Raw genomic sequence first — 14,259 nt, 5'->3', positions numbered from 1 at the left:
GCACACACACACACACATACCAAGCACACACTAGGGACAATATAGAATCACCAATGCACCTAACCTGCCTGTCTTTGGACTGTGGGAGGAAACCGGAGCACCCAGAGGAAACCCACACAGACACGGGGAGAACATGCAAACTCCACACAGGAAGGACCTGGGAAGTGAACCCGGGTCTCCTTACTGCGAGGCAGCAGCGCTATTCACAATTCTTAAACCTGCTTAATCCATTTCAGGGTTTTGGAGGACCAGAGTCTATCCTGGCACCACTGGGCACAATGCAAATGGCAACTTAGAGATCAGAGTACCCAGGCAAAAATCCACACATGCATAGGAAAACATTTAAATCTATACTAATAAAAGGCAAAGCCCTCACTGACTCACTCACTCACTCATCACTAATTCTCCAACTTCCCGTGTAGGTGGAAGGCTGAAATTTGGCAGGCTCATTCCTTACAGCTTACTTACAAAAATTAGGCAGGCTTCATTTCGAAATTGAACACGTAATGGTCATAACTGGAACCTCTTTTTTGTCCATATACTGTAATGGAGTGCAGCTCGATGGCCGTGGGAGGCGGAGTTGCGCATCGCGTCATCACGCCTCCTATGTAATCACGTGAACTGAAAACAAGGAACAGCCACAAAGAGCGCTGAAGAAAACATTCATTACACAATTGAGAAGGTAGCGAAACAATAAGAAGCGAGCGAGTGACTGACTGAACACAGCACAAGTGATAACTTCGATGAATCAAACCTGTTCAAAAAACACATTACACAATTGATAAGGTACGAAAAGAATATGAAGCGACTGACGCATACAGGCATAAATTAAGTTCATAGACCTACAAAAGATTGGCATTTTTCTCCTGTACAACTATACGTTGCATTCTCAACAGTAAGCTTCCACGGCTTGGTCATATTCCAACCGGAGTGCTCAACTGACAACGTGGTATACAAAGACAACTATAACAATCGTAATAAACGAACAATGAAACAACAGAGAACCCGTGCATTAAATAAAAAGGCTGCTTCCTTGGCAAAGCAAGGAAAAAGGATGGCCTTATATGGCGTTCGTTTATAAAAACAATCGTAATAGACGAACAATAAACCACTACAGAACCACAAAGCAAGCAGAAAGGATGGACTTATATGGCGTTCGTTTATAAAATAGCGGAGAAGCTGTGTAAAGACAGCTTCACAAAAAAACAGATTCTTAACAAATTGTTATTGGTATATTTTCACACAGTTTAAAAAGGTTTTCTTTTCTTCTTAATAAAAATTTAAAAGCAGTATTTTGCCGCTGCAAAGCGCGGGGATTTAGAAATATATATATGGAGATATGTATATGTGAATGTATGTATGTATATATTATATATATATATATATATATATATATATATATATATATATATATATATATAGATATGTATATATATGTGTAGATATGTAAATATATATATATGTCTGTGTATATATGTATGTGTATATGTATATATGTATATGTGTATGTATATGTATATTGATATGTGTATATATATATATATATATATATATATATATATATGTATATATCTGTGAATGTGTATCTGTATATATAATATATATATATATATATATATATGTGTATTTATGTGTATATGTAGATATGTGTATATGTAGATATGTATATATATGTATATATGTATATGTATATATATGTTTATGTGTGTCTGTGTGTGTATGTGTATATATATATATATATATATATATATATATGACTGCAAAACTCATAACAATGACAACACAATTACATTGACAATAATGTTATGTTATTTTTAAAATGTTTCCTTTTCTTTTTCATAACCTCTTTAACACTGTACTTCTCCGCTGCGAAGCGCGGGTATTTTGCTAGTTGTTAATAAAGCAAAGGCTTCAGTAAGCAATCCTGAAACTTCTATTGGTTCATTTTTGAAAGTGTAAAATCCTTTTAAATGACATAAAAACAATTTGACTGTAACTATAATATTTAGAGATTTAACATCTGCTTACAATATTGCTAATGAAAGGTAACAGAAGAGTATTTTGTAAAATATAAAAGGATAAAACACATTCTTCTCTTACTTACTGAGTATAGTTGACGCTCAAAGGCTGCACCACGCAGGTCTGCTTCCCCACCTTTACCAAGTGAGAGCTGGAAGTAGGGGTGATGGCTGGAAATGCTTGGAAATGGTGCCCACATAAGGTCAGCTTGGTGTTACCAACCGGCGGGGCGGACTTGGGGATGAACTGCGAGGATAAACAAAGGACATCGTCATCACAGCGAAGGGGTGGGGGCTTATGTACACAGCCAAGCAGACCACCGCTCCAAGTGTTTCACCAAAGGCACAAATGAAGAGTTCTTTGCATCTGGATAGTGACTTCAGAAACAAATCACAATACATTTCTGTTATTTAAAAGAAGTGATTTGTTTTTTATTTTTTATTTGCCTGCATATTGGCATGTTAAGTGGAAGTCCTACATGTAAAGCAGCTGTGTGCGAGGTTTTAAACAGATTCCCTTGCTGCCGTTTTTGCACCCCACAGCTCCGGACATCTGGATTTGATTTCCGGACTGGTCACTGTCTGTGTGGACTTTGCACATTCTCTTTGTGGTTTTTTTATGAGGACACTCTTGTTTCTTCCTACTTAACCAAATGCATACAGATGAGGCAGATTACTGTAAATTGAGCGAGGATGGGTGTAAAAGTGGGAGTGTGCATCCACCCCCCTCCCACCCAACCTGTGGGCATCAACCAGTGCAGCCATAATGAAATGAATGAGAACTGTCCATTTTAGTTGATTTACGACTACGGCTACTGTAAAGACCTAAGACACATAATACTGACAATCTATGTTATGAAATGTACAGTGCAGGGGAGGGGAACCAAAAACAAAGTGGTAATCTGCTTACTATTCATTAAAAGTCTAAATACTAGAATCCATTTCTTGTTTAAATGAAAGATATCTTAGGGCAGTGTGTAGCGCCACCACATAGAAAATGTCGTGTGTTTTCTCTGCTTGTCCATCTGGTCTGCTTGTCCAGGCACGAAGATTGCCCATACATCCCGTTTTAGGAATGGACAGGTGTTTGCTTATAGAAGGAATCTGTATAAACTATGCCGTTTTTCAAGAGGAGAAGGGGTACAAGCAATCGGAGCATAAAGATGGGAAAGACAGCTAAAGTGATCAATGGCTGCATCGGGTCAGGTCAGGCTAGGGAGCACTCATCCTCATCCAACTTCGCCAACTCTACTCCTTGCATCCTCACATTTCCACTGACCTCCCTCTCATTTACACACATGTATTCTGCAATGGTCCTACTGACCTTCACTCCTCTCCTCTCTAGAGCACCCCACTATTTTACTGACCACAAACACATCCTGGTCACATCTCATACACATGCTCAACTGTCCGAAGTGGTGGGACTACCTGAGTAACCACTTTAAAAGCATCTCCAAGATCAGCATTCACAAACACACCAACTTAATGAGCACTTTGGGGGCATCTCCCAGCTGCTTCATTCCTTTGCTCACCCATCTCTAACTCATAGGGAACTCCAGACCCACTATCCACCAGTCCCGTGCCACTCAGTGGCAACCACACAACGTGGCAGATGGTCTCTAGCAGTCCAGGAAATGCGTCCAAAGTGCTCAGAGTGCTGTGTCTGCAACATTGCGATCACAGAGCTGCTTCAATGCCAGCCTCTCCAGGCAGTGGTGTCCTCCTCAGACAGGTCTCGACCACCTGCCCCCCTGGCGCTTCAATATTCACTCCACGGCACACCTGGGTAGCTCTCAGGCTGTGGCACACAGCTTGAAAAACACTGACTTAGGGAATAACCGGAGATCTTTGAAAAATTCAAAGAAAATATGCTGCACAATCAAAATTCATCCTGAAAAGCTAGACATTCCAAAAATAAACCAGGATATCTCCCTAGGAAACAGCAAGTGCTTGTGTACAAAGCTTACTGAATCAACATTTCCGTTTCAAAATTGTGGAGATTACTAAAGTTTAAAAAATATTTTAACAACCAACGAGAAAACAGGATATATTACAGCTGGCGTTTTAACGTTTTCTGGGCTTTGTGACTGTGAGTGTCGAGTGTATGCCACCTTAGGAGGAAAACAGCCATTTTGGAGGGCAAGTCCGACAGAATGTTGCGCTGTTGCAAAGATGAAGCACAATCCAACCTCTGCTCCTTAGGGATAAGCTGACAGAGATGGGATTAGATTCATACCTGGTGGCATGGATCGTGGACTATCTTAAAGACAGACCTCAGTATGTGCGTCTTGGGAACTGCACGTCTGACATTGTGGTCAGCAACACAGGAGCGCCACAAGGGACTGTACTTTCTCCGGTCCTGTTCAGCCTATATACATCGGACTTCCAATACAACTCGGAGTCCTGCCATGTGCAAAAGTTCGCTGATGACACTGCTATCGTGGGCTGCATCAGGAGTGGGCAGGAGGAGGAGTATAGGGACCTAATCAATGACTTTGTTAAATGGTGCGACTCAAACCACCTACAACTGAACACCAGCAAAACCAAAGAGCTGGTGGTGGATTTTAGGAGGCCCAGGCCCCTCATGGACCCCGTGATCATCAGAGGTGACTGTGTGCAGAGGGTGCAGACCTATAAATATCTAGGAGTGCAGCTGGATGATAAATTAGACTGGACTGCCAATACTGATGCTCTGTGTAAGAAAGGACAGAGCCAGTTATACTACCTTAGAAGGCTGGCGTCCTTCAACATCTGCAATAAGATGCTGCAGATGTTCTATCAGACAGTTGTGGCGAGCGCCCTCTTCTACGCGGTGGTGTGCTGGGGAGGTAGCATTAAGAGGAAAGACGCCTCACGCCTGGACAAACTGGTGAGGAAGGCAAGCTCTATTGTTGGCATGGAGCTGGACAGTTTAACATCTGTGGCAGAGCAAAGGGCGCTCAGCAGGCTCCTATCAATTATGGAGAATCCACTGCATCCACTGAACAGGATCATCTCCAGACAGAAGAGCAGCTTCAGCGACAGACTGCTGTCACTGTCCTGCTCCACTGACAGATTGAGGAGATCGTTTCTCCCCCAAACTATGCGACTCTTTAATTCCATCCGGGGGGGTAAACGTTAACATTCAACACTATACATAGTTATTGTCTGTTTTTCACCTGCATTATTATCATTTTTTAATTTAATATTATTTATTGTATCAGTATGCTGCTGCTGAAGAATGTGAATTTCCCATTGGGATTAATAAAGTATCTATCTATCTATCTAATATAAAAAGAGAAAAGTGCTGAGAGTGTCATATTATCTGCAGCGTCTTCAGAAAGTATGCACACCCCTTCATTTTTTACACATGTGCCGTGTTGCCGACTTGTACTAAACTTGTTTCAACTCTCAGTACTCCAGCAATGACAAAGCAATAACCAATCACATATTTTTTCAGATTTAGTAAAAAAAAATAAAAATCTGAAATATCTAATTGACACAAATATTGAGACCCTTTACTCGGAGCATAAAGGAATATTCTCGGGTTTCACGAGACAAACTTCGCATATCTGGATTTGGGGATTTTCTGCCATTCTTCTCTGCAGATCCTCTCCTGCTCTGTCAGATTGGATGGAGACCATCGGTGGATGACTATTTTCTGGTCTCTCTGCAAATGTTGGATTAAGTTCAAGTCCAGTCTCTGGCAGGGCAACTCAAGGACTTTCATATAGTGTTCCTCAAGGCACTTTTGTGTTGTGTTTGCTTTGTGTTTAAGGCCGTTGTCCCACTGGAAGGTGAATCTTCAGCCCACTTTTAGGTCCAGAGTGCTCTGGATCAGATTTTTACTAAGGATATCTCTGATCTTTGCTACTTTCCTGCCACTGAAAAGCAACCCCACAGTATGAGGTTACCTCGACCACGTTACACCTTCATCTTGTTTTTCATAGTCTGAGACTCTTTCAGGTGCCTTTTTTGCAAAGTCTAAACAGAGTTTAATGCGTCTTTTACCGAGGAGAGGCTTCACTAATTTGGACCTTATAGCAGATTGTCCAGATGGAAGTGTTGCAGTGACGGTGACCTTTCTGGAAATATCTCTCATCAACACAGGTGATATCCAGAACTCAGCCAAAGTGATCATTGGGTTCTTGGTCACCCCCATCTAATACGATCGCTCAGTTAGGAAGAGTTCTTGTTGTTCGAAACGTCTTCCATTTAAGAATTATGGAGGCCACTCTACTCTTGGGAACCTTCAGTGCTGCAACACCTTTTTCTGTAGCCTTCCCCAGATCTGTGCCTCAACACAATCCTGCCCCTATGTTCTGCAGGTGATTCCTTCAAACTTGTGGCTTTGCTTTTTGCTCAGACACACATTCCCAACTCTTTGACCTTCTATGGAGAGGTGTCTGCCTTTCCTAATCAATGGAATCAACAAAATGTTTGCAGTTCACCGGTGGTCAAAGAGCAGAAACATCTCAATGATGATCAACAGAATGGGGTGCACCTGATCCAGATTTCAAGCGTCAAAGCAAAGTGCCTAAATACTTGTGTAAATGGGAGATTTCCATTGTTTGTTTTTAATAGATTTTCAAAAATTTCTGAAATCCTCTTTTTGCTTTCTTATTATGGGGTACTGAGTGTTGTTTGATGAAAGAAAAAATTAATTGAAACGATTTTAGCACAAGGCTGCAACAAAGCAAAATGTGAAAAAAGTGAAGACATCTGATTACATTGTAAAGAAATTATGTGAACGGGCACGTCTGTTTGTCCAAACCACTTACAACCTCTAAGAACATCCTGCTCCTGGCTGTCATCTGTTGTGTGAAGATCATTTCATGCTAACAGTTCATTTTTAAATTTACTACTGAATACAATTGTAACGGCCGACCCCTTACCCAGCCGGCAGCTACACCTCCAAGACCTGTGGCCTGGATAATTTACTGAGATGAATCTAACTATCAAGCCGTACCTCTAACAAAGTACACTTTTCCCCACAATCGACGGTGTAAATATAAACTCACAAAAGCAGATATGTAAAATTAAACTGATTAAATGTATTAAATGTAACAACAAGACAAATGCAAAAATAGAAACATATATAAATATCCCTCCACCACATCAACAACGAGACACCACCATATATAAATACAACAAAACCCTCCCTTGCCCCTGTAACATATAACAAACAACACGAATAACAAAAAAATGAATGAGATCCGGAAATGATTGTGAACTTCAGTCCGGTTATAAAAACTGTCCTGGATACGGATGTCTGAACTAGAGATAAATGCGTTGTTTGATTTTCCCGGCAATTGGAGCAACATCACTGTGATTCCTCGGCGTATGGTGGATGACGAATCGACCCTGGGGTCTCAGCAGATGAAGGATGGAAGACAGACCGGTAAAATAAAAAACAAACTGGTGCAAAGGTGACGATGTGAAAAAACAGCAAGTAGGTGGATACGTGATTGACAACAAATGGTCTCCTTTCTCCTCTCTTCTCTCCCTGGCTATTCCCTCCTGATGGCTTAAACAGTCCTTGTGATGGCTGTAATTGATTAATAATGAACAGGTGTTTTCCAGGTTAGAGGTTGTGGTCTTCTTCCATCATCCGTCCCCCTTTACGGGGACGGCATTTACTGATACACACACATAAACAGCAAACGGGAAAATGAAAACGAGACGCACCCAGTACTGACATTTGACAACACTAACTATGTAGCCCCGCTACACAATAACAGGTACAACTTAACCCAGGGTGGTGCTTACACTTCATATGTTGCTGTAACTCAAGTCAGCTTTGCCGTTTTGGTTGAATTAAATAAAGCAGATGCTGTACAACTGAAATAAACAACTTAAAATGAAAATAATAATATGATAATCTAACATTTATGGATAGATAGATAGATAGATAGATAGATAGATAGATAGATAGATAGATAGATAGATAGATAGATAGATAGATAGATAGATAGATAGATAGATAGATAGATAGATAGATAGATAGATAGATAATCATGGAGTACAGACAGGTCCTCCCCAACACACAATAACCACATGAACATGTGCTGAAAATAACCATTTGGTCGAGGTAACAACTTCTTGCACAGCTGGAGGCATATAACTTCACTATACCATCTGAGCACATACTACATAAGTTATTGTTAATGACCAGATATTTTTAACTTCCATTTCTGTTAATCAGTTTGGAGATGATTTTCATTCTTGTGTGTTTAAACAAATCTGTGCCATTATTTCAGACTTGCTGTGCTATCCATTGTGAGTGCCATGGAGGAACAGAACGGCATCCCGGCCGGGCTACAGCATGACCTCCTGCCAAATGGAAGGTACCAGGGGAAGGACGAGCAGAAGCCGGTGGCCAGGAGCAGTTCCATCCCCTATAGGACAGGTGGCAGTGGTCCTCCCAAGGTGTTCCAGTTTGGATAAATGGATATTGGATTCTGGAAGTACAGCCGTGTTGGGGTCCCTGAGTGCCATTACAGGGTGCTGTCAGGGGAGGTCCTCCCTGGTTTCTTTATGTGTCTTCTGTCTATTTGTTCACCAATCACACAAATAACATCTGAACTGATTTTATGATATTCTGCATGTGTGTTGCTATTGGTCCAATGTAAAATATCATGATTTATATTAATTTTAAATCAACGTTCAATGAATCGACTTTTAATCCTCTTTGTAACATTACTGAATCCCACCACTGGTGCTGCCTCCTGTAATACAGAGACCTGCAGCAATGTCTGGAAACCCAAGTGGCCCCTGGTCCCCCTACTGTAGATGCTTTCCACAGATGAAATTCTTTCACAACACATCCAAGTTTATTATTGTGGGACTAAACATCTTTTTTGTGAAACTACACTAAACCAGGAAATACAGAGAAGTAACATTCATGTCTCCAGCCCAGCAAGAAGCGACCACAACAATGGATTCCAATCCTACACAAAAAAGAACAAATTCCCAATTCATGAGAAGACAGAAACTGATTGAAAGGGAGTGGACATGGCAGATGGGACATTCACATTTCAGCCATCAGTGACCAAAGGGTCAACATTTAGAAAAACACGTACAAATACACTTTCTTACTATAACTTATTATATGAATATACCCGGTTAATGCCAGTCAACAAAGGCTAATAGCACATGTGGTGTTGATCTATCAAAGTTGCTTTGACAACAACCAGCATTAATCCTAAAACTACTCAGTTATTAATTATAAAGTGGGTCATTAAAACTTTCTGAAGACTTCACAATCTTAATGCTAGTACCTGACACCCAACACCATTCATCAGAAGTCTCCGGTAGATATTGAGAACACAATAGCAGCCTTATGAATCTGAAAAATAATTCTAAACAAACATGAATAACAATGTGAACTCATGTGACATTTTAGTAGCTTTGTGTCCACTTACCGCCTTAATAACAGGTGCGCAAGAGGAGTTCCTCCATTCCATTGAACAGTTTTCACGCCAAGTACAGGCGTTACCACACCAACCACAGTTCATGAAAGAAGGTGCACTAACACACTTCGGGCATGTCAAGAAGTGACGACAACCGGGTCCTCTTTCTGGTACCTTTGTTATCTGTGGGGGAGTTGAAAAAGTCTTTAGAGCGCAATGAACAAAGTCCAGGTTTTGAAATAGCAGCATTTGATTACCACATAAACAAAAGTGTTTGGATAGATAATTCGAAACTACCAGGTCACCTCAGGATCTGCTCAACCTTCTTGGACCTGGCAGGGTCCCACCCCTCAACCTCCTAGGACTTCCAAAGCCGACCATGTATGAGAATGAGTGTGAGTATGTCCTGTAATAGACTTGTGCCCTGCTCAGGAACAGTCTCTAGCATCAGTTAGGCAGATTTGAGAACTTTATGTTATGGCCATGCAAACACATCATTTTTCCACATTTTCAACCATTTACAATCTCTCATCATTTTATATTAGCCATAGAGACATTTTTCGGAAGAATGTTTCAAATTAAAATAGCCGACAAGTGAAATTTGTACAGTATTTGTTGGGATATGGGGCTTTACAATGTCTAAAAAGTTCACATCTTCATTTCGAAATATCAATAATGGGTGGAGAAATGCTTGTAAATTAGGAATAATTAGGATTAGGGTTAGCCTAACCCTAATGTTCTATCCTAGTCCCGTGGAAAGCATCTACACTTGGGAGGTTATGGGGGTACGTATTGACTTGGGATTCATTATAGGAAAAAAAATTATACTTTGTTCCGTTTCATTGCGACTTGGCTATAGTGCACATTTTGCGTTTTCAGATCATGTGTGCCATCAACCTGCTGCAAGAAGTGCGTAACTTCGCTGGCAAGTTCCATTAGCCTGGGGATCAGTCACCCACAGGATGAGCTCCCATTTCATAATCCAAATGACAAAGCACAGCTGAAGGGCAAACCCACCAGAGTCGCCACAGTGGCAACAGTAAGCGATCGATTTAACGGGAATGAGCTACCTAAAAGAGTGAGAGGGTCCAGTTCCGTGACCGCAGGATTGAAGCGTCCACAGTTTCGCAGATGTTGTACTGGTTAATTGTGGTGAATAGAGAGCGGAGCTAAAAGGAAAAGCTCTCGATTTACCAGTCAATCTACATTCTTTTTCTCACCTTTGGCCATGAGCGTTGGGTAGTAAATAACCACATCGTAAATACAAAGGGCAGAAATGAGCTTCCTTCACAGGGTGTTGGGACTCCGCCTTAGAAGGAGGGTGAGGAGTGCAGACATTCATGAGGAGCTCAAAGTAGAGCTGCTGCTCCTCCGCATCAATAGGAACCTGTTGAGGCGGTTCAGGAATCTGATTAGGATACCTCCTGGGCGCTCCCCTGCAGAGTTAAAGCTGGGAGGAGAACCTGAGACAGACCCAAGACTCACTGGAGCGGTTATACTGTATCTGTCAGATGGCTGGAGAACGCTTTGATATAACCCACCAGAGGAGTTAGAGAAGGTGATGGGGGGAAAAAAAGACATCTACATATCTTTCATTAGAACGTTGCCTACATGACGTGGACCCCGATAAGCTGTAGAAGATGGATGTGTGGATGGAATAAATAGATATGCTATTTTATATCACCAGTTCTTAAAAGTAATCCATCCATCTATTGAAACTGCTTGATCCAGTTTCAGGTATTAGAGCCCACTACTTTAAAAGTATCTGGCACAATGCAGGGTGCCACTCTGTGATGCCAGTCCACCAGAGGGCATATCCACATTCACTCATTCAAAGGCCGATTCACAGCTGTCAATTTAACTGAAGCTTCAGGATTTTGGGAGGTGTGAAGAAAACCGGAGTGTCTACAGAAAAACCCTGCAGACCCATGGAGGACAGGAAAACTTCACACAGGCAGATTCTGCAAAAAATATTCAAGCCCAGAATTTTGGGGAGCATGAGGCAGCAGTGCTAACCTCTGAGCCACCATGAGGGGCCTTATTCAGCAAACATAATAAAGTTTGCTGTTGTTTTATTCATTCCCTAAGAATTATGTTATATTGGAGTCCATATGCACACAGTATATTTTATCCATCCTTAAAATAATACACTTTCTCAAAAGCAATAGATTTATGACACAGCATTAAAAATATTTATTTTACTAATCCCCTAATTACTCCCATTATAATAAAAATACCCAACATGAGAACAAAAGCAAAGACTTTTCCAAACTTGCATTATGCCTTTCTAGGCTTTCCTCTCTTTCACAATACTCAGTAATGGACTGGCAGATGCGAGGGATGACTAAAACATTCCTTCTGGATTGAGATCACATTAAAAGGACAGTCATGTGTTGACACAATTATACTCCAAGCTAAAGCAGTAAAGTGATAATGTCCAACAAAATGAAATGTAGTCCTTCAGGAACACAGTCACTTTCTTGGAGCTCATACAGTCTGCATTTTTAAAGCAATGCGTAGTCAAGAGTGATGGCTTAAAATCCGACAGACGAGTTTTACATTTCTCAATCTATTTTTTCTTTCTGTCTAATAAATTGCAATAAGCAATGTTTATACATTTCTCCATGACGTAACTCGAAGAAGAAAATGAAAGTACCACTGCACCTACCTTATTACCAGTTACAAACAGCAGGAAGTCTGCATTCAGTCCAGCTGCAATTGGCGAAACCGGATACTTCTCATCCAGAGTGTAGTTAGCAAAGGGGGAAACTTGTGTCGATCTTTGGAGAACTGCCTGAAAATTAAACAAAATAGATGTATTAAAGACGCAGTATAATAAGCCAGGGATATTCAGGTTCAGTCCCGGCTGCAGGTTTCTGTCCCAACCAATTTCTTCTTTTAATTAGAATCTGAAAAGAACAAAGGGTCTGGGACATTATGAAAAGGACCGACAAGTACATAGTGGACGTATCACTATCACTATTGAAACAGTGGACCAGAAGCCATCAAAACACCCCTAAGGGGTGGGACATACTTGATGTAACGCAACACACGCACTTTAGGACGCTGCTGCTACGTAAACAGTGTACCGACTATGCTTCCTTTAAATAAATCTGGAGGATTCCGCCAGGTGGCAGTGTGAGACATCATCACAGTGAGAAAACAACATTCAGTTTCACTGTGTTGTGGGACGAGACAAGAAACACGTTTATGATAAAACTTCACTGCATTCTGATGCTGTTACGAAAGTGCAAAAAAAGACGGCAACAGAGACAAAACACAAACTGGGTCGAATCCCCATTTCTTTTATCGGATATTTTCCACTTGGCACAGAAATATCTGTCTCGAATTTGTTTCCATTTTGTCTTGCACATTTCCACATCCACTTTCAAAGAGCAGGTGATTTGATGCCGGCTGTTCTGACATGCATGGTTGTCACCATGGAGAGGAGTCGTCACAATCGTAAAGATGACGATAATTCCCAACCTACTCTATCAGTTCTTCCTCGATGCGTTCTGCTGTATTGATAGTAAACAACAATGATGATATCACATACTAAAACTTGAACATACTATGCTACCCAAATTTTTGCTGGTACTGCAACTCGTGCATGCAGAATGTTAATTTCTGATGACGTACTCAGAGGACATGTCAAATAGTGCTGGAAACGTGACAGCCATGATGCATGCACGTAAGAGTTATGAGTGTCATGTATAAATCTGGCTTAATAGGCTGTGTAGCACATGTGCGTCCAAGGATCACCTTCCGGGCTCGTTCGAGTTAAGCACTACAACTCCAGGACACTGGAGAGCATGATTGCTAACTCTCATATCTCTCTTAGCACACTCTCAAAGGGTGCCGTTCCATTCAGGAGATGAGTTATCCACATTATGGAGCTCCGACCCTATGACTGGGCCGCTCTCCAGAGCCTATCGTTTCGAAGCCAACGGCTAAACTTTGTTTTGTCAACCCTTCACTCTATCAGGCGCCTGTTATTTTCAGTTTTCTGGGGGCAAGTAAATGGGGTGGGCTGGCTGGTACCCCAACATTTCTTTCAAGTCCTGTCCTTCCCTCAGCCGACAACAGATGTTTACAGGGATGAAGTCTCTAGACTGACAGGATGATGTGCGGCAAATAACCTGCCCTTAAACATCCAAAAGACAAAAGGAGCTCCTCCTGGATCTCAGACGGAAACCGGATGTGCGCCTGCCACTCAGGACAGGAGACCAAGAGGTGGAGCAGGTGATCAGTTTTAAGTTTCCAGGGACCCACATCAGCAGTAACCTAAATTGGAGTATAACAGTGAAGAAGGCCCAACAAAGATTGCACTTCCTTAGGATACTGAGGAAAGACAACATCTCTGCCACTTTGCTGAAGACTTTTTATCACTGTTCAATAGAGGGCTTACTGACCTACTCCATCCTGGCATGGTGTGGAAACTGTTCAGAGACAGACAGGGCAGCCCTCCTGAAGGAGGTCAACAAAGCACAAAAAAATCATTGGACTCGCCCTCCTTCCTTTCTGAAAGACAGCTACAGGTCATGCTGTTACAGCAAGGCCTGCAGAATTATCAGCAACAATACTCACCCTTTCCATCACGTCTTCACACTGCTACCCTCTGGAAGGTGCTACAGGGCCCTGAAGTGTCGTACCACAAGATTGAGGAACAGCTTTTACCCCTCAGCCATCCAAGAACTTAATTCTCCACCCTCTATCACATTGTCCCTACTTTCACCATCTTGGACTTGTTTTCATGTGCGAAACTGTGTGCAATTACTGAATGCACTTTTAATATTTTATGCGCTTCAATTATAATTTTTTACATTATTTTACAAATCCATCCATCCATC

General features: G+C 41.5%; 1 protein-coding gene across 2 annotated transcripts in view; it reads right to left on the bottom strand.

Annotated features, from left to right (window-relative positions):
* Nucleotides 1–14,259, bottom strand: part of mst1rb (macrophage stimulating 1 receptor b) — a 135,535-nt gene that overhangs the window by 68,075 nt on the left and 53,201 nt on the right. For both annotated transcript variants that reach the window (XR_007933921.1, XM_051921416.1), the window contains exons 4-6: nucleotides 12,078–12,203; nucleotides 9,422–9,592; nucleotides 2,105–2,265 (exon numbers count right to left, since the gene is read on the bottom strand). Coding sequence is in view for 1 of the 2 variants with exons in the window: in XM_051921416.1 (XP_051777376.1) it covers nucleotides 2,105–2,265; nucleotides 9,422–9,592; nucleotides 12,078–12,203 (458 nt within the window). In the remaining variant the exon portion in view is untranslated. The remainder of the gene's footprint in view (nucleotides 1–2,104; nucleotides 2,266–9,421; nucleotides 9,593–12,077; nucleotides 12,204–14,259) is intronic.

Source organism: Erpetoichthys calabaricus, chromosome 18 (genome assembly GCF_900747795.2).
Source record: "Erpetoichthys calabaricus chromosome 18, fErpCal1.3, whole genome shotgun sequence".
Lineage (NCBI taxonomy): Eukaryota > Metazoa > Chordata > Cladistia > Polypteriformes > Polypteridae > Erpetoichthys > Erpetoichthys calabaricus.
Note: the sequence above shows the minus strand (reverse complement) of the source record. Positions and strands in the feature narration are given on the sequence as shown.